Source organism: Trichosurus vulpecula, chromosome 8, assembly GCF_011100635.1.
Source record: "Trichosurus vulpecula isolate mTriVul1 chromosome 8, mTriVul1.pri, whole genome shotgun sequence".
NCBI classification, from domain to species: Eukaryota; Metazoa; Chordata; class Mammalia; order Diprotodontia; family Phalangeridae; genus Trichosurus; species Trichosurus vulpecula.
The window spans coordinates 149,362,656-149,387,488 of NC_050580.1; the positions used below are offsets into that span (position 1 = coordinate 149,362,656).

Consider the following 24,833-nt stretch of genomic DNA (forward strand, 5'->3'; position numbering starts at 1 on the left):
AGCTCCCAACCCAAAATGGCTTTCCCAGTAGAACAGCTAGGAGAATAAGAGAACAGACTTGTCCAAACCAGAAAGACTTCAGAGCTCCGTTCAAACCCTTCCTCTAAAAAGGAGAAACTGATGTCTTAGAGAGATGAAGTGATTTGAGAAAGGTCACACCGCTAGTTAATGATGCAACTGAGGCAAGAACTCAAGTTGTCTCCTAGACCAATGATCCTTTATTAATAAGGATAAAGGAGTATGTAACAGATAGAATTTGTTGAATTTAAAGGGAGGAAGCCAGACCTCATCTTGGCACAATGTGGTACAGTGGAAAGACCACTGAATTCAGAGTCACAGGGTCCTGGATCTGATTCCTGGCTCTGTCCCTACCCATGTGACTTTTGGGCAATGACATCACCTCTCTGGGCCTCAGGTGTCTTGTCAATTAATAGGGAGAGGACAAATATCAGACTAGATGCCTCCCAAGGTCACCTCCAGTTCTGAGTACATGAATATGGGCCCAAAAAGGCTAGTGGGAAAGCAATCTTTATAGGACTAGGAATATCCAAATAACTTCAGAATAGTATGTCCCAATGAGGCCAGCCAGCCCTCTTCTCATATCCTCCATCAGGGTGGGAGTATCTAAATTGGACCACTTTACAAAGCAAAATAGCTCTTTCCTTCAGGGTCTAGGAGGAAACAGAATTGTTTCCTTTTATTCTAGGTTCGACCCTTCCCAACATATCTCCAACCTATCCTAGACCCTTAGTGGGGGTGAAAAGATAGTGGTCACACATGCCATTGGCTCTCCTCAAAACTAGAGCATCTGTGGTATTTTCCACCCGTTTTCTGAATTCCTTCCTTCATTTCCTGGGGGGGCGGGGGTGGGGGTGTTTGAGGAGAGAAGGAAGCATCCTTTTTATCCACTAAAATCCAATCAGCAAAGGCCGCCAGGTAGAGGGAAAAAAATAATTTATCACTTCTCTCTTTGACCATGATCTTTAATTTGGGGGTGGGAGAGGAGTAAATAACTTTTTCCATGTGTTCTTCCTTCCTTTGGTTTCTCCCTCTACCAGACACAGAAGTTATCAGATACATTGTTACACTGGGGTATCAGTGACTTAACAGATTGGGGGGGAAGTAGAATTTCCATTTTAAAAAAAGCCCTTTGGGAAAAGGACAATGTTTATACCAAAAGGATGACTGACTAAAAATGGGATTTCAGGCATCAGTTCAAGAAATGTCACTCCATGGGATGCTCAAATCACAGCAAAGGGGTGTGTGTGCGCACGCACACGTGTGTGTGTGTGTGTGTGTGTGTGTGTGTGTGTGTGTGTGCCCAGGCAACTGGCTGACTTGGACATATCTATCAGCAAAATTGCTGACCATCTAGGCTGGGCAGTTCAGTGAGCAGCGCTAACTCTTACAGACAGATTACTCGCTGTCTTAGAGCTCTTAGCACTAAAAGCTTCTCTCTTCCCCAGCACGTGCCCACACTCATGATCATCAGACTCCAGCTGTCTCAACCATGTTTCTAGATCACTGGTTGATGTCTCGGAGGAGAGATGCCGCTGTACTAGTGTGGCAAGGGCACTGGATCTGAAGGCTGAACTGCACTCAAATCCAGATTCTCCCACTTACCATCTGTATCATCATAGGCAACTCACCTCACCACCTCAGCTTCCTCATCTGGAAAATAAAATTCATCTCAATAACCTCTAAGGCTCCTTCCAGCTCTGTATCTACAACCCAATCCTATGATGGAACATTCTGACTGGTCAATGAAGGTAGGATACAACAGCCTGACTCTCATCAACAACAACGGCCAGAGGACAGAGCCCAGCTCACCAAGCAGGCCCGTGCAAAGACCCCTTCAGGGTTCTCACACCTGACTCCCTCTGATGATCCAGTTACCCACTCTGTTCCATCTCCTGGCTTGCTATGTCCTCTATACCTTGAATTCTCCCCCTTCTCACCAACTCCACCAGATCAAGCTCCTCAAGAACAGGAATTATTTTGTGCCTTACTGTGTATCCCCAGTGCTTAGCAGAGTGCACAGCACATAGTAGGTGCTTAATTCAATGTTTCCTGACCTCTTAGCTTCCCTGGTTTCCTTCAAGATTCAGTTCAAATCAGAACGAGGAGAGTAATCTACATGGCATTGTAAAAAATGAACAATTTTCAAAGTCACAAGAACTCTGATCAACAATTAACTGTGACTCCAGAGGACTGACGAAGAAGAATGTTACCCCCTTCCTGACAGAGGTGAAGGACTAATCATGCAGAATCAAGACATTTTTATGGCCAATATGTGGATTTGTTTAGCCTGACTATGTCTACTTATGACAAGGGTTTTGTTTTGCTCTGAGAGTAGAGGGCAGGTGGGAGGGAGAGAAAACAATCTTAATTAAAAAAAACTCAAATCTCACCCACAGCTGAAGGCCTTCCTAGCTCCCTTCCAGGCCAATGCCTTCGTCTTGTCTATACTAGAATGTCCAACTCATGGGGGCAGGGACAATCTTCTTGCTTACCTTTGCATCCCTAGTACTTAGAATGCCTGGCACAGCATGAGCACTTAATAAACTAAGTCATCAAACAAGCAAGTCCATTGTTATGAGCTCTCCATCCTACCCATCCCCTAGCAAGAACAGCTTATGAGACAGATGCACTTATTCCTGCTTTACTGAAAAAACAGTGGAACCTCAGACAGGGTTGTAGTGTGCTGAGGGCTGGACCTGGACTAGGATGGCCTGAGTTCAGATCTGGTCTCAGATGCTTACTAGCTGTGTGGCCCTAGTCAAGTCACTTAGTCTCTGTTTCCTCGTCTGTAAAATGAAGATAAAAATAACACCTACCTCCCAGAGTCATGGTGAGAATAAAATAGGCTATTGGGAAAGTGCGCTGCAGCCCTACTTTAGGTACTACATAAAACACTAGCTATTATTGACCCAAGTTCACAAAAACCGGTTAGCTGAAGAGCTAAAAGTTGAAGCCAGGTGGTGTGACATTTAGCCTACTGCTCTTTCTAGAGCCTTCTTGGTTTGAAGGGACAAAGACAACAGTCTGGAAGTCATGAGGGGAGAGAGTAAGGATTGTCAGCCAAAATGCAGAATGTCAGGTGGCCTTCCTGGAGGCTTGAAGGAAACCAGCAAGTTCCAGGTACCAAGAGGCCATGTTTCACTGGAGACCAAGCCCTGGATGAGGAGTCAGGAGACATGGGTTCTAGTCCCAGCTCTGCCCCTAACCAAGGTCTGCTTTTGAGACCTTGGGAAAGAAAGTCCTTTAATGTCTAAACTTGACTTTGGGGGAGTGATGATGAAGCACATGTCCTACCTTTTACTATGGAGCTGGCAGACCACACATGAAGAATGAGGCATACATTTCTAGACACAGTCACTGTGCTGATTCGTTTTGCCTACCTGTGATTATTTGTGGCAAGGAATGATTCTATTGGGGAGAGGGTAAGAAGTCACTGGGCTATGACAATGACATTTTTTAAAAAAAAGGAAAAGAGCATCAGTAAAACTTTAAGTCCATCACTTAACCTGTGTGGGTCTCAATTTCATCCTTTGTAAATAAAGGGGCTGAACTAAATGAACTCACAAACCTTCCATCTCTAAAGTTTTAAACCTGTATTTAAAAAAGGTGGGAGGGGGGACGACGACAAAACTTTTTTCTCTCTAGAAGGGAGTTCTTAACTTGAGACCCATGAACTTTTTTTTGACAACTGCATTTCAATGGAATTGGTTTTCTTTATAAGTCCATGTACGTTATTTTTATGCAATTAAAGAAATTCTTCTGAGAAGGGGTCCACAGGCTTCATCAGACTGCCAAAGGGATCGAGAACACCAAAAAGATTAAAGATACCCACTCTTGGGGTAGCATGGGTTTAAAACATAAATAACTTCCTAAAAAGCTTACAAACAGTTACAGAAAGAGTCTGGCTTTCCTTAACATTTTAGATTGATAACTTGGAATCATGGCCTCCTGTCATCTGTCTCTGTGCTTCTAGATAAGATCTCAGTCTGGATTTCTGAGTTGTAAGGGAACTCCAAGGTTAGGATTTAATCACAGATTTAGAGCTGGAAGGAATCTTCGAGGTTATTCTCATCTTATAGATGAGGAAACAGGCAGGAAGAGGTTAAGTGACTTGCCTAGCGTCACACAGCTAGCAAGTGTCTGAGGTCGGATTGGAACTCAAAACTAGGGACACAAACTAAGTGTGATTACCTGCACACAGCAGATACTTTTTCACTAGCCCAAGCCACTAGAACGAACATTCAGGGGTTTCAGGTCCAGCTCCTCTTTTCCCTCCACAGAGTAAGAATCACAGCAAGCCAGCACCCTACCCAATGGCCAAATGTCTTATTGCCCTCTGAAGAAACATGAAGGCTGGCATGGCTGATGGAGAGAGTTGTGGACCCAGAAGAAACTTGTTTAGCATAGTCAGAAGCCCTGGGGTGTAACAGAACAAATGTGAGATCTGCGGTTGGGATACCTGACCTCCATCTCTGTTACTTACTATAAAGATGACCCCAGATGAGCCACTTAACCTCCTTTTTCCTCACTTTCCTCAACTATAAAATGAGTGCATTGCTATTTGTGTTACCAATACTTCACAGGATTGTTGTAAATATAAAGCCTTGGGTAGAATCTTAAAGCACTTCAGAGGTGAATTCTATTATTCTATACTATACTTAAACACACACAAATACATACATACACACACACACATATGTGCGTATATGCATGTACACATATACACTTAGGTCTTAGGCTTAGATCTCCTGACTCTAGTGTTCTCAATTCCCCCACATTGACTGTAAAAAAAAATTTCCACAATTACATGTAAAGACAATTTTTAACATTTATTTTTTAAAAAACTTGAGTTCCAAATTTTTTTCCCTCTCTCCCACCTCCCCCTCCCTCACACTGACTCTTCTAACTCATGGAATCAGTTAAGAGAAGGTAGGTAGGACTAGGGTTACTCAAATTCCCTTTGAGGGAAAAAGTTAGTAATATATTTTAATAATATAGTTATAATATACTTATACATAATATATATAGAGATAGTTGCACAAATCACATTTTTTATAAAATACCAATCACTAAACATGAATTAAGCGCCTCTCATGGGGGCCAGGCCCTGCGTTCACTTTGTTACCTGGTCTCCTCCTACCTTTCCAGTCTTCCTCCTCACTCCTCCCAGCAGTGACCCTGCCTCCTCACTGTCCCTCTTAACTCCTGACTAGGCATTTTCGCCCGCTCTCCTTCTTGCCTGCTCCTTTCTGCCTCTCTGCTTCCTTGAATTTCTTCAAGTACCAATTCCAATCCCACCTTCCATACGCCTCTCCTTCCCTCTAAGATTAGCTCCAATTTATCCTACGTAGATCTCGTTTGTACACAGTCCTTTGCTTGTTGTCTCCCCATTACACTGAGCTTCTTGAGAACAGGGACAAGTTTTTTTTTAAATCTTTCTTTGTATACATGGTAATTAGCACAGTCACTAGCAAACAGTAGGGGCTTAATATTTTCTGACTTGAATATTTTAAATACCCACCATTTTGAAGAATCCTTCAGGGAGTTATTCTGGAAAGTACAGAACCTTCCCAAGAGTTTATTTTGCGCAAACACAGTTATAGGGGAAGTCTGGATTTACTAAAGTACATGCCTCTTCGTGTTGCCGCCCACCCCCCCCCCAACTCTCACACCCTCATCTCAACCCAGCTAGGGGTTCAACTTCAGGCCACAGAGGATTATCTGAATGAGAAACACTCCTTACGATGGAGGGAGGCAGATTGAAGAATATATTGAAGAAAAGGGAAAAACAATCCTCTTGTAAGCTCCTCCTGTCCTTCCTCAATGCCCAGGCCTCAAGCATGACTGCTATATAAAAATTGAGGCACAGGAGGGAAACAAGTCCTGAAAAAAGTCATTCAAAACCATTTCCCAGGGCTTACATTTTCCTTCCCCTGCTTGGGTGAGGAACTGAAGAGGGAGGGTCACTCATTCCCTATTGGGTCTTCCTAGGAAGAAACCCTTCCTCTCCCCCTAAAAATACTTCTCTGGAAGCCGTAGGGTCACATACAAGTGAGCCTCCAGTTCTTCGGCTCCACACCCAACTGTCTACACTGGCCATTGGTTTGAGTGTGGATGCCCCCAACCAGAAGTCCTTTTGCACTGTAACATACTGGCAGCGTGATAGAGCAGAACACCAGCCTGGGCATTGAGGGCCTGTCCCGGGCTCAGCTCTACTAGCCATGGGTAAGTCCCTTCCGCCGTTTCCTCACCAATGGTAACAACGGCTCAAAGTCACAGAGTACGTGAACATCTACAAAGGTTTTTCCTAAGAAGCACAAAGCCTGACACGCAGCAAGCACGGAATAAATGTCTGTGGACAATCGAGCCCTGTGAGGCAGGCAGCGTAATTATTACCCCATTTTACAGATTAAATTAAGATTCCAATATGAAGTGACCTGAATGATCTGAACAAAGTCACTGCTGATAAGTGAGCCTGGATTGGACCAGGCTTTGATCTCCTGAGTCTAGTGTTCGCAATTCCCCCCCTCCACTGACTCTTAAAAAAAACCCCCAATTACACAGAAAGATAATTTTTAGCATTCATTTTTAAGAAAACTTTTGAGTCCCCAATTTTTTCCCCTCCCTCACAACTCATGGAGTCAGTTAAGAGAAAGTAGGTAGGACTAGGTTACTTAAATTCCCTTCCAGATAAAGATACTAACGTTCTGTACATTTTAATAATATATTTATAATATACTTACACAGGGTGTCCATAAAGTCTGTGTGCAATTTAAAATAGTTGTAACTTGTAATGCATACAATATATAATAAGTATATTACAGGAGTGGGGAACCTGCGGCCTTGAGACCACATATGGCCCTCTAGGTCCTCAAGTGTGGCCCCTTGACCGATCTGTTCTGTGAAATTTGGATTCTGTCAAAGGGCCTTGAGGCTGCAGGTTCCCCGCCTTCAGTAAAGTATGTATGTATATACAAACACATTATATAAATATATACGTACATAGATAGGTATATACACACACATATACACATACCATATGCTCTGTTTATATATACGTATAAACACATACTGCATTTCCCCATGTATGAGACACACCCTTTTCCAAAAAATTTGGGGTCTAAAAACTGGGTGCGTCTTATATACAGTGGTTGTAGATTTTTTTTACTCACATTTCCCGCTTTTTCACGCTTGTCTTTGCGCTCATTGTTTTGCACTTGTTACCGGTATATTAGGTTACATTTTGCCACGTTCTGCCCAGAAAAGACTCAGAAAAGATTTTCGTACAGTGCTGAATTCAAGTTAAAAGCAATCCAGTTTGCAAAAGTGAATGGAAATCGTGCTGTTGAAAGTAAGTTTGGTCCCCCTCCAACTGAGAAAACAATCTGAGACTGGCTATGGGAAGAAGAAACCCTACTGGAAACGCCACGGCAGAAGAAGGCCATGAGAGGCAAGAGTGAAGAAATCAATTACAGGAGAAATTTATACCTGGGTGAAAAGATCCTGGGATAAAATCAAGATTGAGATCATTGTCAAGTCATTTAAGAAGTGTGTCATTTCAAATGCCATAGATGGAACCGAGGACGAGGCAGTATATGAAGACAGTGATTCGTCACCAAACACAGATGAGGACAAGCTAGCGGATGGGAGTTTTCACAGTGATGAGGAGTTGTATGAATTTTATGATGAATAAACTTGAGTTCAATAACTTTATGTAATACTTTTTTTTTTCAAATTTAGGGCCCCTAAATTAAGGTGCATCATACATGGGGAAATATGGTAAATGAATATACATATATGGATACATATTAAATATGTACACATATATTTATGTATGTATATAATGCGCAGGTAGGTGGCACAGTGGATAGAGTTCTGGACCTGCAGTTAGGAAGACATCTTCCCAAGTTCAAATCTGGCTTCAGATACTTCCTAGCTGCGTGACCCTGGGAGAGTCAACTTAACCCCATTTGCCTCAGTTTCCTCACCTGTAAAATGAGTTAGAGAAGGAAATGGCAAATCATTCTAGTATCTTTGCCAAGAAAACCCTAAATGGGGTCAAGAAGAGTCAGATACAACCGAAACAACTCAACAACAAGGTATGTATATACATACTTTGGCTAGAAAAGGACTGAGTTCGCCTCTGCCGCCTCTACAAATGTCTAGGTAACAAAGTTCTATAACTGCACCCAGGAAAGTTGATGAAAAGAGTAAATACAACAATGGAGCCTAGGGAGAAAGGCCAATTCTTATTCAGTCTGCTCCAATCCTTCATCTAGAAGCCTGTCATTCAGCGGATTTCAAATATATCTTCCAATAGGTAGAGAAGAGCTGGAACTATAAGGTTGTCTTTTGGGTGCCAGGAAGGTAAGGGGCAGGGGGAATAGAGAGAAAGTCTTGACCACCCTCAGGAGTCCTAAACAGGGTCCCTTGGGAATCCCGTGACATCCTTTATTCAGTAAAACACTTAAGAGGAGAAGAAAAAAAACTGGCCATCCTCTCCCCTCTCTGCTCTTCCCTCCCCACCCCCAGGTCCCATGTTTGACATGTCCCAGACTGCCTAGCTGTGCTTTACTCTCCCCTTCCTCCCCCAAGAGCTGGGCCACTTGACGCGAGGCTGATGGAATGCAGCGACGAAGCCTGCAAAACCCAGGACTTATAAGGCACTGAGTGGGAATGAGCAAGTACTGTACAGAGAGAAGGAGAGAGGAAGGGAGGGAGGGGAAAGATAGAAGAGGGGAGAAAGAGAGAAAGGAGGGGGAGAGGGGGGAAGAGAGAAGGGAGAAAAAGAGGAGAAGGGGGAGAGAAGGGAGAAGAGAAAAACAGGAGGAGGGAGAAGAGAAAGAAGGGAGAAAAGGGGGAAGAGGGGGGAGGAGGGAAGGAAAGAGGGAGGGAGGGAGAGGAGAGAAAAGGGGTGGATGAGAGGGAGAGAACAGGTATCTTAGGCACCAAGACTGAGCTCCTCACTTATTCATCAGCCACCTTAGCCCCAGTCACTCCCACATCTCTGGTGGGCAGATGGGCCTCACTCCACTCCTCCTCCCCATTCAAAGGGAGGGGGAAATGGGGCTCCTGCTGTCTCAACAAAGGAAAAGGTGATTTAACAGGGAGGAACAGGACTGTTCAGCAATCTGAGTTTCAGCACTAACCAGCTGCCCCTCTAGGCAGCAACTAAGGTAGGCAGGACCTTCCCTGGTTTGAGGCAAACCAACCCCAGAGGAGGGGGGAAAAATTGAGTACCTTGAGGTTTATTTCTCTTCTCCCTTTCCCTATTAATTTTCTGATTATGCAACCTGTTAGTGCAAAATATAAGTTCACAATACCATATTCTTGTAATTAGTAAAATGCTTTATACTTCTGAATGAAATTTCATAACCATTACCTCATTTGATCCTGCCAATAGCCCTAAGAGGTAAATAGAGCAAGGATTATCTCCATCTCATAGATGAGTAAAATGGTAATGAGGGCAGCTAGATGGCTCAATGGATAGAGCACTCGACCTAGAGTCAGGAAGACCCGAGTTCATATCTGACCTGAGACACTAGCTCTATGACCCTGGGCAAGTCACTTAACTTTGGTTAGCCTTAATCAACTGGAGAAGGAAATGGCAAACCACTCCAGTATCTTTGCCAAGAAAACTTCGTAGACTGTATGTTCCACAGGGTCATGGAAGAGTTGGACAAGGCTGAACAAGAAAAAACTGGTGATCAGAAGAGTTAAGGGACTGGCCCAAGGCCATGCAACCGCTTAGAGACAGAGTACTTAGAGCCAAGTTTAATATTGGTCTCACAGCATCATGATGAAGGCTAGCGTAGAGCGGATCACCTTCCCTGCACCAAACCAGGGTGAGTATTGCAGGAATTCCTAGACTGGGGTTTGTGAGCTTGCTTAAAATAGTCTGATAATTGTGTTTCAATAAAATTGGTTTCCTATGTATTTTTTTCCTGCATTTAGAAATGTTTTCTGAGAAGAAGGTCGTAGGTTTCATCAGTCTGCTAAAAGAGTCCATGACACCAAAAAGCTTCTGTCCTATAGATTCATGGGACCAAGATGTTCCCAGGATGCACAGGCCCACCCTGGCCCTCAGTGACCAGAACAGGGCTGGATGCACAGGCAGCCCTCCCATACCCACTCACTGTAGACTGCAGGGCTTCTTAAACTTTTTCCACTCACAAGCCCTTCAGTGCTTCTTAAACTGTGGATCGAGACCTCACATGGAGTCATGACCCACAGTTTAAAAAGTGCAGCAGAGCAATGAAGCCCTTTAACACACCTGAAAACAAAACCCAACCTTGACCTCTTTCCCAGATTACCTTCTGCCATAAAGCAACATGCTGGAGTAGAAAGAATACTGGCTCTGAAATCAAATGACCTGGATCCTGTCTCTGTGACTTTGATCCTTCAAGAAGGACCCTATATTTGACAAAGGCAGAGAATAAACAGCCTAGTGGAGAGAGGGCTTGACTTGAGGTGAGGAAGACCCGAGTTCAAATCTTGCTTCAGACACTTACCAACTGTGTGACACTATCCGAGTCCCCTAAACTCTCTCAGCCTCATTTTCCTTACCTGTAAGATTAAGAAGGTTGGACTGGAGGGCCTCTAAGGTCCCCTTCCATGTCTAAACCTGACAGCCAGTGAGCAGTAAAAGGTCTACCTGAGGCAGGACTCTGTCTTTGGGGGTTCTGGAGATGACCTTTGGGGAAAGGAATCCAAAAAGCCCTAGAGAGGCTGGACTGGGGAAGAAAACCTGCCTGGCTCTATTTCCAAATGTCTGAGAGTCCCAGGTTGTATAGCCAAGGGCTAAAGTTAGGAAAATGCTTGCTGCTGGAGTGAGTGACTTTTTTCCCAACTTGTGGGTTAGGATCTTTTCTATGTCATTACTCAGCTAGAAGAAGAAAACATGTCAGCCAGCCCCAGAAGCTGAAAAAGCCAGAGCCCTTAGACAGGGAAGAATGGTTGGAATAGCTCAGTGGCAATGAAATTAGGGAACAAGGATGAGGAAGAAGGGTCAAATTCCTGGGAAGATGGCACCGACAGCTTCCAACCAAGCCAGGCGTGAATGACATCTTCACTGGTCCTGGGGAGGAGCAGCAAGCAGATGGCCCAAGAAATGGTTCCCAGTCCCGCATCCCAGACCTGGAAGACTCTGGAAATGGTGTGACACACCTTACTAGCATCCCTGTGCTTGAGGTACTGTGGCTTTCTTTGTACAATAGGGGCAGGGACTGAAAGGGGTTTCTATCTCTTCTGCAGGCCCGTTTGTCCCCGATACAGTTCTTAAATACCGCTACATACAGATCAATTTCCCAGGGGACGAGGAGAACCAAAGTAAAAGCAAAGTGCCAATGATAGGACTGAATTGGTCCCTGGAGTAAGTGCCCAGGATAGAATTGGGAAAGGCTGGGTGTTCCCCAGTCAGGGATTAAAAAGCATTCCAGCAGATCAATTTAGAGAGTGGTAGCTCATGACCGGCAACCAGTTCACCCTCAGTGTCAGCTTGGCTTCTCAAAGGCAGGTGATCTGGGCTGGGCTTTAACCCTGCCCATCCAGTTCCTCTGTAGAATGGCTCTTCTGGGGAAATGAAAGACCTGAAACTTGGTATACTAGAGTGGCGGAAAGAGATAATAGGCTTATGGTTTTTTAGAGCTAGAAACAGCCTTAGATTGAGTCCCACCTTTTAATTTTATAGATGGGAAAAAAAGGAGATCAGGAAATGTGTACAAGGTCACATGGCTAGTTGTTAGCAGAGCTGGGCCCTGAACTTGTCTCCTAGCTGCTAGGCCAGGGCTCTTTTCATTACACCAGAGCTCTCCCTCCACCACTTATCTACTTAATGACCATGTAAAATGGCGGCATTGTGGTCTAACACTATGAGGTCTGGACAGGCAGACAGGATTTGAATTCTAATCCTGACCACAGTATCATCTCCTTTAGACCTATTGAGTCATGATAATGAGTGCAAAGGTACTACAAAACAGCAAGGGAGCACATTTCTTTCCTTCAGTGTGTTGAACCTCCTGGGACTCTCCCCTCAATCCTAACCCAAAGTCTTCGATTTCTATGTGGTTGGGAGGGGAGAAGAACAGGGTCATTGGGAAGCACAGGCCAGCATGTCTGCACTTGGAACAATGAGCAAGATCAGTCTCTGAGAGAAGGTGGCAGCACGAGCCCATTAGGAGCTGAGGAAACTGAGGCACAGAACAATTCATTTGCTCATGTTGCAAATCAAGCCAAAGGGCTATAGGAAACTTAAGTCTTTAGTCTAGTCCACCACTGCCTTCTCTCATTTGGGAACCTGGCTGCTTTTAGGAGTAAGAATTGTCAGAACAAGGCGCAACCAGTATGATGAGCTTCTAGGCTGAAGCAGCCAGAAACCCTTGAGACACAGGTCTGATAGCTAGCCACCTTGCCTCCATCCTCAGCAGGGCATTACTTCACTGGCTTCAAATGAACACTTTAAGCCCTTCCTTACACCAGACCACAATGTACTGGGTGAAGTCTGTATCCCTCTGGGACATCAACCAGGTGGTCCCAACATCCATGCTGCCAAGTCCATAGCAGGTAGTCAGCCTCCAAGCCAAAAATGCTCCCTTAGCTTCCACGGCAGCATACTGTCTGTGTGACCTTCTCCATACTCCAAGCAGCTTCTAAGACTTCAAGGGGCAGAGATGGTGTCAACCTACATTGGCAGAGGAAGTATTCTCACCTGGGAGTTCCCTGTATCAATGAGATAACATCCGATTGCTACCTTACCCACCTCTCACCTCCTAGGATACCATCCTCCTCCTCCTCTTTCTTCAGGGGAGGGAGTTCACTGCTTAATACTCTACCTCTGCCATGCCACCCAGCTGGAAAAAATCTAGCATCCTACTCTTGGATTATATACATTTTAACAGTCAACAAGCATTTTAAATGGTTACTATGTTACTATACTATACTAAGCAACAGGGATACAAAGAGTGGCAAATATGTGTTCTCTGTTCTCAAACAGCTCACGTTCTAATGGAGACAAGATGAAAAAATTGCATATACAATGTATACGTATATGAATATACGATAAAAAAAAAGTAATCTCAGAGAGAAGGCACAGAAAGGACAATTGGAAAGGTCTCCTATAGAAGGTGGGATCTGAACTGAGCTCCAAAGGAAACCTGGAGGTGAGGAAGGAGAAAATTCTAGTTATGGGTGACCAGCAGGAAAAAGGCACTAGGTTGGGGGATGGAATGTCTTGTTTGAGAACAGCAAGGAGGCCCAGCGTCACGTATCATAGAGTGCGCAGAGGGGTGTAAAGAACAAACAGCTGGAAATGTAGGAAGGGGTGAGGTTGTGAAGTGTTTTAAAAGCCAAACTGAGTTTTTAATATTTGATCCTGAAGGTAAGAGAAGCCACTGGGATTTATTGGTCCAAAATGAGTCGTCCCAGGATGAATTTGCATTTTAGCACCTTGTCCATTTTGTCTACACTGGGATTTGGACTTTTCAAAGTACTTTTTATGTCTACTCTCATTTGAGAGTCACAACAGCTGTGACTGCACACTCCTTTTTACTAAGGACACAGCTCAATAACATACTGGACTGGTAGCAAGGCTAGACCTCCAACACAGTCATATTCCTACCTAGTCTGTCCCCCGGAACACTCCCTTCTTCCTGCACATACCTTCAGTGAGAATGGCGCTTACTGAGCAGGCTATTAGGCTGGCAACTTAAGCCAAGGAAGGTGCCCGCCTTGAGTCACACCCCAAAGCTTTGGGAATGCTGTACCAGTCTCTGAGAAATAAATTCATGCCATCTGTCTCACTCGGGCCCAAACTTACTGACTCAAACCATGAAGCGTGTGCACACATGCCCACAAGTTCTTCCTCATCAGTCCAAATTGAGGAGAGAGTTACCAGGGGTGAGAAGATGTAGCCACAGCTAAGCTAATTGTGGTGTTTGGCCAGGAGGAGAGAGGATTAAGGCTGCAGGCAAAGCAGCAGCCACCCTGAACCACCTCTGGTTGGCCTATATAAGCAGCTGGGTGAGGTGGCTATCATCAGCTAGGGGGCCTGAAGTATGGAAGCTACTGCCCCTTTTCCTCCCCACCCTGAAGGGCTCAGAGTCCTGGGACACTGAAGAAGACAACAGATACACACCCAGAGTCCTTCTGCTAAGTCAGAACTCAGAACCAAGGCATATTTATTTCAGTGAACCCTTGAAATATACTACCTGGACACTAGCATTTCCTCAGATACCATATTCAAACATTTATTGAATTAGGTTACAAAGAAACAGGAGCCACAGTCACTGCCACCGCTGCCCCTGCCCTCACATCCCTGGCAGTGGGTAGATGGAGTTGGGGAGACATAAGAGGCCCAAAGGAACACGGTATGTTTGGTGGACTTCTCAAAGAGCTAGGGCATTGGTACTCCACTAGCTAGCTATGGGACTACATTTCCTATCACAACTATCTCAGTAAGTCATATAAACAACACATAACTAACCCAAAAAGTCAAAGAGATCATAACTTACAACTACAAAGATACCTCAGAGATCACCTGGTCCTAACCCCTCATTTTACAATTTAGGAAACTTAAGTCCCAAGGAGATTAGAATGACTTGCCCAAGGTCACACAGCTACTAAGTCATATAGCCAGGGTTCAAAGCCAGGTCCCCTGACTCCAAATCCAATGCTAGTTCCAGCTCTGATTAAGCAAGACTATTTCTAGGGAAAGAGGGTAGACACTTCGCATATAGCTCAACTGGCCTGGCCCCTTCCAGCTTCCTCACCCAAACTCAAGCAACTACTTCCCAAGGTCCCTCAGCTATCAGACTCCTTCCCTAGGGTGCCACAATGATCCAAACACAGACATACGTACACCCAAACCTGCAGAGCTACGACATGCTTCCAAACATCCAAGATCAGGGAGGGATCAGCTTCTGAGCTCCTCTTTCCCTCCCATCATCCCCTGCAAGAATCAATGTCAAAGTCGGCAGATGGCCAAACCATTGGCTATCACTGTTCTTCTGCCCCCATAATAAACTCAGCCCTACCCTATGCTCCTCAGTTCTCCATTTCCACTGGGCCATTTGGGACCCTGCTTTATCATGGTGCAGTGGAAAAAATATACTGAGCCCAAGAACCTGATGTGCAAGCTTATGTGACCTTAAGCAAGTCACTTCACCTCTAGGCCTCGATTTCCTCATCTGTAAAATAAGGTAATTGGACTAGATGACCCTTTGTGATCCTAGAACTTTTCTCCTGTGCCTTCTATCTGGTTCACCCTGAAGGCTAACCTCCCGCAGAAGCCACATCTCCTGGCAAGCTCTTCAAGGCTAGCTGCTCCTCATGCCCCCTGACACATAGGACCAGGACGAAGAATCAATGTTCCTAGCTGTCAGCTAATCCACTTTCGAACCCTTCCTTTGGGTCACCATCACTCCACCATTTCTTCCCTTTCAGCTTTATTGCATCCTGCCACCATCACGATCTATGGGCCTCTAGGTCACTCTCCTTCTTCCCCGGTAAGTTCAGCGCCTGCTTCACAACCCTCTTTCCTCCACCTTTAAAACACTCTATCTCCAAATTTTCTCCTTTCTGCAACTATTCCATCTTTCTAACTTGCACAGGAATGGTCACACTTCAGGCACTGTCCTCACTCCCTCTATCAATGGATGTGCCCCCAAGATGCTGCAATTCTGAGCTCTCTCCTTCCCAATGCACCACTACCCGACCTAATGTTCTACTACATAGGAGTAACATAAAAGATCATCAAATCAATCAGTCAACAGGCACTTATTAAGCACCTACTATGTTCCAGGAGGGGAAGCTAGATGGCTCGGTGGATAGAGCACTGGACCTGGAGCCGGGAAGGCCCGAGTTCAAATCCTGCCTCAGATACTTTCTAGCTGTGTGACCCTGGGCAAATCATTTAACTTCTGCCTTAATCCACCGGGGAAGGAAATGTCAGACCACTCCAAGAAAATCCCACGGCCAGTATTGGTGTGCTATGGTCCATGGGGTCACAAAGAGTCGGATGTGACTGTACAACAACAAAATGTGCCAGACACTACGTGAAACACTAGGGATAACAAGAAAAGCAAAAGACGGTGTCTGCTCCCACGAAGCTCAATCTAATGGGAGAAGCAACATGAAACAACTCTGGAAAAACAAGGAGGAATAGGAGGTAGTCTCAAGAGGGAAGACATGGTTTAAGGAGGCCTGGGACGGGCTTCTTACAGAAGGTGGGACTTCAGCTGAGACTTAAGGGAAGCCAGGAGGGAGAGAGTTCCAGGATGGGCAGCAGCCAATGAAAATGCTCAAGAGTCAGGAAATGGAGTGTCTTGTTCAAGCAACAAACAGACAGGAGGCCTGTGTCACTGGATCAATGAAGAATCTGTGAGGAGGAGTGAGGTGCACAACCAGAAAGGCAGGACTTGGATGAAAAATAAAAAGGGGACCCATGAGAGTAATCAAAGGGGATAAGAGAGGGCATGACTTACTACCCCCCTGGCAATATAAAGAAAGAACCAGAGCCAGGCGTTTGGCATGTTGACTGGATCCTCTGTGGAAGATTTACAAAAGAATCTCGAAGAGAGTCACAGGATAAGAAGGAATGGCGATTGGTCACAGTCACAGGATTTAGAGCTGGAAGGAGCCACACAATTCAACTCCCTCATTTCAAGTGAAGAAACTGAGACCCACGGTGGTGGTTGTTGTTGTTCAGTCATTTCAATTGTGTCAGACTCTTTGTGACCCCAGTTGGGGTTTTCTTGGTAAAGATATGGGAGTGCTTTGCCATTTCCTTCTCTGGCTCATTTTATAGATGAGGAAACTGAGGCAAACGAGGTGAAGTGACTTGCCCAGGATCACACAGCTGTAAGTGTCTGAGGCCCAGGAAGATGAGTCTTCCTGACTCCAGGCCCAGCACTCTATCTGCTGTGCCACCTTGCTGCCCTAAAGGCCCAAGGTTACCAACATACCAAGGGACAGAGTTAGGAATCCAAACAGGTCTTCACACTCTAAATCCAGAGCTCTTTTCGCTATAAGACAGAATAATATAACTAACACATACACACTCAGACAGCTGCTAAAGGCTTTGGGGACACCCTCTATGGTGCTTTCAAGTTTGCCAAGTTACACACTACCTCATTTATGCCATACCACAGACCTGGGAGGTAGGTACTATAGGCATCCTTATCCCCATTTTACAGACAGGACAAGTGAGTTTCAGAGACTTGTCCCCTTTCACACAGATGGAGAGCTGTACCTAGGTCTTCCTGACCCCAAATCCAGTACTCTAACCACAGTACCACACTGCCTCTGGCTGTCTGTAAGAGCCAGATGTACTCTTGAGCTATGGGAGGTTCACTCAGCTGGAAAGAGCAAGATGGGAGCTTGGCCTTCTCTAAGATGGGGTTCTTTAGTTCAGCAGTTCTCAAACTTTTTGGCCTCAGGTCCATTTACACTCTTAATTATTGGGGACCTCTCCAAGGAGCTTTTGTTTATACCGGGGTTTATCTATTGATATTTGCTATAAACCAAAATGTCTTAGTATTATTGTGAAAAGAGTTTTGTCCTCACAGACCCACTGAGAGGGTCTTCAAGATCCCGCTGGGGTCTTCAGACCACACTCAGAGCCACTGCTTTGGTCCTTTTCTTCCCTCCCCCACTCCTCCCTACCCCTAGAGAAGCACAGAACACAAATCCAGTATCCTGATGTGTTCATCTGTGTTGGACAGTCTCCTCCATCAGTGTTGCCTGGAGGTGAGAGAGAAGAGGAGGGCCGTGAGCATGCCCGACTCCATTTCCCAGAACCCTTGTTTCAATGTCAGGGACAGGGAAATCCTAACAGCATACTACTAATAAACACCAATGTAACATGCTTACATTAAACCAGGATGTTCTCAAATTTTTATACTTCGTGGGCCCCTGGCAGTCTGCTGAAGTTTATGGATTCCTCAGAATCATGTCTTCAAATGGATAAAATACATAAAATTACAAAAGACATCAATTATATTTAATAGTTATCAAAAATTTTTGGGGAGGGGGGGCAGCTAGGTGGCGAAGTGAATAGAACACCTCGAGTCAGGAGGATCTGAGTTCAAATATAACCTCACACACTTGACACACTTGGGCAAGTCTCTTAACCCCAATTGCCCTGCCTTACCCCTCCAAAAAAAATTTTTTTTTAAAGTGCATGGACTCCACGTTAAAACCCTTGCTTTAAGCAAATCAGACTTGTTTTTTTATTCCAAGGTTGCTAAGAACTGTTTTTTTAAAACTCCTTTTATGAGATTGTCTCCAGAACCAGTTTGGAGAGGGGGGAGCTTCTGTCTTTTTACTTGATAGTTATGTCTTGTTTTAGGGCCCAGACAGCATTCCCCAGCACGGTCATGCATTTTATTCACCAGACTTCAAGGTTTCCAAAAATTAAATCCACTCTCATATGACAAGTTTTTGAACATTCTCAATGGTAGCAACATAAGCATGCATAGTTCACTGGCATCCACACTTATCTCCCCAATGACACTTGGATCCACTGGGGTTTTTTGTTTAGAATAGAAGTTAGCCACATTATTTTATAGTGACACCTAGGATCTTTAGAGTCTCAATTAACATAAAGTAGCAAGGTTTAGCAGAAGGAATTCTGGGCCAGGAGCCAGAAGAGACATGAGTTGTCCCTATTAGGCCACAAGCTAGCTACACAACTTTGGTCAAGTCATTTCCTCTGGGACCTCTACTTCCTCATCTATAAGAGTGGGACCAGATGATGGATAAGGTCCCCTCCAGCTCTTGGATTATATCATGCTAGGATTCTTTGAAATCCTTGAAGAGCTGGTACGATCCAGATCCAGAGACTTTAGTTTTCAGAGTCTGCCTGTGACAGCACTCAGCCAGGTTTTATCAGTTCCCCTCTCCCAGGATCCTAATCATGTGTTAAGACTACTAATGCCATTCATTCCTACCATCACCCTTGACCCCAGGCCATTACGGTAGCCTCTAGTCTCCTTTACACACAGCTAGGATGATGGTATTCCTAAGGCACAGCTCTGATCTTGTCATTCTCCTAGTTAAAAACTCTCCATGGAAAGTTTCCCTATTGCTTAAAGAATGAAGCTCAAATTCCTCAACCTGACATTCAAGGCCTTCCATGCTCTGGTCTCAGCTTAACTTTATGAGATTCTCTTCTCTCCTCACCCCCATTCTCCTTCATGCTCCCAATAATTAACTTATACAGCACTTTAACCTTTGCAAAATGCTTTACATATATTATCTCACTTGAGCCTCACAACTGATGTAGCTTCTACAAACATGACCCTCATTTTTACAGACGAGGAACCTGAGGCTCCAAGAAGTCATCATCTTATTTTCAGTTTAATTTTGCAGGAGTCTCTCCTCGTGTCCCCCATTCTCCTTCATATATCCAGTAACTGATTTCATATAGCACTTTAGCCTTTGCCGAATGTTTTACATATATTCTTTCATTTGAGCCTCACCACTTGGAGGTAGGTTCTACAAGCATTATTATCCATTTTATGGATAAGGAAATTGGGGCTCTGAGATCAGATGTCTTACATAGGAACACACCAGTAGTTTCAAGACAAAACCCTGGAGTGAGGAGCCTCCAAGTCAGAAATCGTAATCTCTCTATCTCTTTCACCTAATGACCCAGACATAGCTGGAAGCTAGATTTCCTCCGAAATCTCCAACTTTAAGGCCACTCCTTCCATTAAACCTTCTAGTATCTCCATATCCCCAAACAGAAGCAGCTTTTCCTTTATTTCCACAACACAAATGCATTCTGGCTTATACTACTGCCTCCATGACTTTGTTTCTCCCACTAAACTAGACCAGATCTTACTTCTTTTTTGTAGTCCTGTGGCACCTAAGCCATAGCAGGCTGAAGCATCTCAGTAGTTGAACGCCCGGGACCAGCCAGAAATGGAGTCCCAGAGGAGGTCCTGATATACCTGTTAAGATGTTTGTTTTCTAGGAAAGGCTCAGCCAGATTTGAATGATCTTGAGGGTGCTACAAACTGGCTTGGTGACCTTAAGGTCACTTTAATTAACTTTCTCTATATTCACCTAAACTCACACCCAAAAAAGTGCTGGAATTGAGGACTTAGCTCAGCCTTGGTCTCTTTTGCCAAAAGAGGGCTGGTACTGTCTTAAAGTCCCTTGTTGAGATGAAACACGTTCTACCGCAGGCCATGACCAGCTTCCACAAAGATGCTGCACCCGTCCTTCAAATACTTTCCAAATAAGCAAAGAGACAGTGGGAATATAACTACTCCCTCAACCTCTGGCACCATGGGAATTGGGAAAGCAACTGTGGACTTGGGCAAAAGGCAGGAAATGTGAAAAGGCCAAGTCGGTTACATCCTACTTTATAATCGCAGGTGCCCATATTATCTAGGATTTCATTTCCCCACCTTGGGCAATGTAGAGGCTGTGTGTACTACCTCCCTTCTCCCCACCCTACCCTAAGACCTAGATACTAAAGAATGGGCTTGTTATTGGTGGAAGGTATGGAGGACTTGACTTGGGGGGGAGGGAGAATGGAAAATGATGATCTTAGACTAGCTCCTAAGAAAGAGTGGGCACCACTAACATGTCCCTCCCACACTGCAGAATCCAGCCTAGTGGGGTGGGACCTCAGCCGCCATTCTGCACCAAACACACCACACGATGCTCTCTCCCTAGGGGTAGTTGGGTGGAGTAAGGGAGAGCCAATGCAGTTAGAGGGAAGTGATGGCCATCTACATACTATTACTTTCTACCCCTTCTTCCCGAGGGGGCCTTGTGGTTATCCCTCATGCCAAGAGGAAGGGAGTCTAAGGTGGATAATCAGCCCACCGCTCTGTGGTCAAAGTCAGAATGGTGGTGGATGATGGGGACAGGAAAAAGTCTCTCTTCCTCTCCAGTGACACAGCAAGAGACTAGGGATGATAGAAGTATGCCATGTGGGGATAAGTCTATTCTCAGACAATGAGTCCCATCCTGTTCCCCAGCTTGTTTTTAGGCCCAATGCTCAGTTCTTCACTGCCCTACCTTACCCCTACTGTAACACATACTCCATAGTCTTCCCATCCCGTTAACCACCCAGCTGCTGGTAGTTCAGAAAACTGCTTCCACACTCTTGCATTTTTAGCACATTACTGGTCAACAAAGTTAATATCCCCCCCACCCCCACCGCTTTCACTTGTCTCCCTCCAGGAGTCCCTTAAGGCTGTCACTATAATCTCCCTGAACAGAATTTGCTGGGGGTGGGGGGTGGACGGCGGGAGAAAAAGAAAGGGACATAGACCACCAGTTCTCCAGTCCCTGGGCTAACCATATTTCTGAGTGGCCCAAGTAACTGCCACTGCACGGCTCTCCTAGCCCCTGACAGGGAAGGGCGGTAGGAGTGGAACTGTCCTCCAAGGCAAGGAAGCCTAGACTCTGAGGGTACCGAGAGAGGTTAAAACTACTTCTTCAAGGTCACAGGGAGAGGTCAGGGTGGAAGTGGCAGGAGGGAAGGAAGCCCAAAGCAGGAGACCCGCCCAACAGGCTAATCCCTACAGCTCTTTCCAGCAAACTGAAACAGTCCCAGGCCATCCGGGAAGCACCACAGGAGACGGACAAGGGTAGGGGGGAAGGGAGTGGGGAAGGAGGAAGGAGACTCTTTGGAGGGTGAACACGCATTGAGGCGTTGCCCCACCTGCAGAGGATTGAGCCCCGTCCGCCCCGTGTTCCTCGGGGAGGGCTAGCCTCGCCAAGGATGGACGGCACCTCACCCTTACCTCTTCCCGCGGGACAGGGAGGCTTTCAGAAAGAAAGGAAGGGAGGACACCAGGGGGAGCGATTGAATTCCATCTTTTCCCCATGGGAGCTCCCACCCATCCACCCATCCCAGCCCAACTCGAGGGGCCTCCAGTCCGGCCCCGAGCAGCAGAAGTGCGAACAAGCCCGCTCCCTTCCTTCCTTCCACCCCTGGGCTGCCAGCGCGCTCGGGGCCCCGACGCTCCCAACGCTCCCTCTCTACTTTGCCCAAGTGCTCGCAGCCTTCCCACTCACCTCCTCTTCCAAGCTGCCGCCGGTGCCGGTGCCGGTGCCGGTGCTGGTGCTGTGCTCGCTGTCCGGCTTCAGGTTGCTCATGGTGCGGGAGGGGGCTGAAGAGGAGGGAGGGAGAGAGGCAAGAGGAGGGGGCGGGGAGCGGCGCCGGGGCCCCGAGTGGAGTGGGGGGAGGGGGGGGTGGTCAGTGGCCCGTGCGCTCCGGGGAGTGCGGGGTGGAGGGGGGTGGGGGAGGCGTGCGGGGCAGTGAGTGGGGCAGCCGCCGTCTTGGACTGGGGGTCACATCAAGTTTGGCGGGTGCGGGCAGCCGGAGAAAAAGAAGTGCGGACGCGGGGAGGCGCTGGGGACCCGAGCGGAGCCGGAACGGCCGCCGCCTGCGCCTTTTCACAGCGACCGGCGAGTGCGCCGGCAGCGGCCGCGGCCGGGGGGCGGGGGCCGGGGCGGGCAGCGGGGGGGCGGGGGCCGAGAACCGGCCACAGCTGGGGCCGGGCCAACTCCTCCCCCCGCCCGCCCTGCATCATCGTCTCCTGGGGAACCCACAGCCAATCCACGCCTCTGGCTTCAAACTTTTCCCCGGCCCCCTTGACTGCGCCGGGTTGGGTTCTGGTGGGTTTTTTTTTTCCTTTTTCTCTCTCTCTCCCCTTTCTTTTCCTCTTCCCCTTTTCCACGAAAACTTTTAAAACTTTGATGAACTTTCTTAAAGGGGCAGCGCATCATTTGGTCCTTTCCTACGGGAAAGTGGGGTCAGACACCCTCACCCTACTCGTGCCATCCCCCAGAATAAGGCAAAAAGACCCCGGTGGTATGTGGGCACTCCCGCCAGCAGGATCACAGCTTCTCCCCGGGTGAGATCAGGAAAGTGTTCCTTTTCTCATCCCTGCCCCGGGAATGCTGGGGTCCCCGATCGGTTAGCTCATCTTTCATCTCCCCTCCGTTTCTGCCGATTTTTATGTATTACGGACATAAATAAGTTCCAGAAAGTAGAAGGCTTGGCAACTAATGATTTTAGGTGGTGTTCGGATAGAGGCCATCAGTGGGACCGATGGAGGGGTGACCATCTGGAGCCACTGCCCTCTGTGCGGGGACCGAAGCCTCCAGGTACTGACTGCCGTGCCACCGGCCTAGAAGTCAGGGGTCAGTGAATCGGGTGTCTGAACACCTGTGCTCTGTTTCCAACTCGGAAATCTGGCTTGGGTGACAGCCCGAGAACGGCTCCCCACCCCGCCCTCGAGACTCAGCCACCTGCTCACTCTCCCCTTAAGAATTCCGGGGCTTGGGTTCACCTCGCTCTCCCTCTAGTGCGGTAGCTCCCGCATAAGGAGACCTTTGCAGTACCAAGACTTTCGTTATAAGGAGACCGGCGGTAAGGCGCAGGTTTCTCGTTGGAGGAGGCTTGGAGGACGAGAAGGGAGATACGCGCCACGTCCCAACACTGCCCTAGGCACGCGGCTCCCTCTGGGTCACGTGGGACCCAAATCTTTGAGTCTGATTTCCAATTCCTCCTTGCAATTAACGCGGTAAGTCTGGCGCCTTTTTTTTTTTTTTAAGTAAACAGGAAGGACCCATATCTGATCATGTGTATCCTTGAAAGGGTTAAAAAAAACAAAACCTCTCCTCTGACATCCCTCCCCCGCCCCGAAGCTTAGTCGGCCCCGGGTGGGTGGGGGTGGGGAGGGCGCTTTCTCATTCATTAACAACCCCTTTGCCTCCCAAGGGCGCGCTCTGCGCAGCAGCAGTCCGGCCTCTTGTTTTTTTCCGCCTCGGCTCCTCCCCCCCCTTCACAAGTTCTCCCCGCCCCCTCCCACACACTTTTCCCCCTTCCTTCTAATGTAAACAGGGACCTGATTTGTTTGGGTTTTTTCAAACAAAAGTAGCAGCTCTGCTCTGGGCTGTGGCACTCCACTAGCTGGAGGGGGGGGGTGTCTCTTCCCTTCCCCCCCAACCTGGCCTACACCCAACCTGAGAAGCCAGGAACCTTTTTCTCTGGAGTCCTGTGACTGCATTTGGGCATGACTTTGTCTGTAGACTAAGAATCAGGCTCCTAGCCATCCCTACTGCCAACATTCTAGTCCAGGCCCCCTTCACCCCATGCCTGGATTACATCAAAAACCTCTAGGCATTGGGTTGAGCCTGTGCTTGCCCTCCCCGGAGCCCCCACCAGTCTATCATCTGTCTACCCCTCACTCATCCTAAAACTGCCGTTGCCGGCTCATCCCCCTCCTCAAGGACTTTCAATGGCTCCCTTCTTTCTACCTTAAGTACACAGTCGGCTTAGATTTTGAGGTCTTTCAGAGTTCCTACTTTCTCTTATGTGTTACTGTTCCTAGTTCCGACCTTTTTGTCAGTCCAGGCTTCCTCCCACTGTCCCTTGGTCAAATCGTTCTATTTCCTACCTTTGTGCTTTTCCCTGTTATGTCCTCCTCCCCTCTCTTTACCTCTTCAAATCCTATGCATCCTTCAAGGCTTAATTAAAATCTCATTTCCTCCATGAGACTTTCCTTGAACCTTCCAGTTTTTCCTGATCCTCTATGAACTACCATGGAATTTGCAGTTAATATAACATAATCTGGTAACTGAAATAAGAGGAAGTTTAGAGTTAGTGAGAAAAACTAACATTCAGAGAGATGACTATAGCTGAGATCGATGCAGATCCAGGACTAGAATCTAACTCTCCCAGCTTCCAGCCCTGTTGTTGTTCAGTCATTTCTAGTCGTGTCTGACTCTTCCTGACCCCACTTGGAGTTTTCTTTCTGGGAGTAGTTTCCCATTTCCTTCTCTAG

The 24,833-nt window shown here is 46.7% G+C and overlaps 1 protein-coding gene across 3 annotated transcripts in view; it reads right to left on the bottom strand.

Moving 5' to 3' along the window:
* RBPMS2 (RNA binding protein, mRNA processing factor 2) overlaps positions 1-22,476 on the bottom strand; it is a 57,640-nt gene extending 35,164 nt beyond the window's left edge. For 2 of the 3 annotated variants that reach the window (XM_036735478.1, XM_036735477.1), the window contains exon 1: positions 22,057-22,217. In XM_036735478.1, coding sequence (XP_036591373.1) covers positions 22,057-22,137 — 81 coding nt within the window. In that variant the 5' untranslated portion in view covers positions 22,138-22,217. Of the gene's footprint in view, positions 1-22,056 lie in introns of all 3 variants that reach the window. The other variant, XM_036735476.1, reaches the window with a different exon arrangement.
* Positions 22,477-24,833: the final 2,357 nt, after the last annotated feature.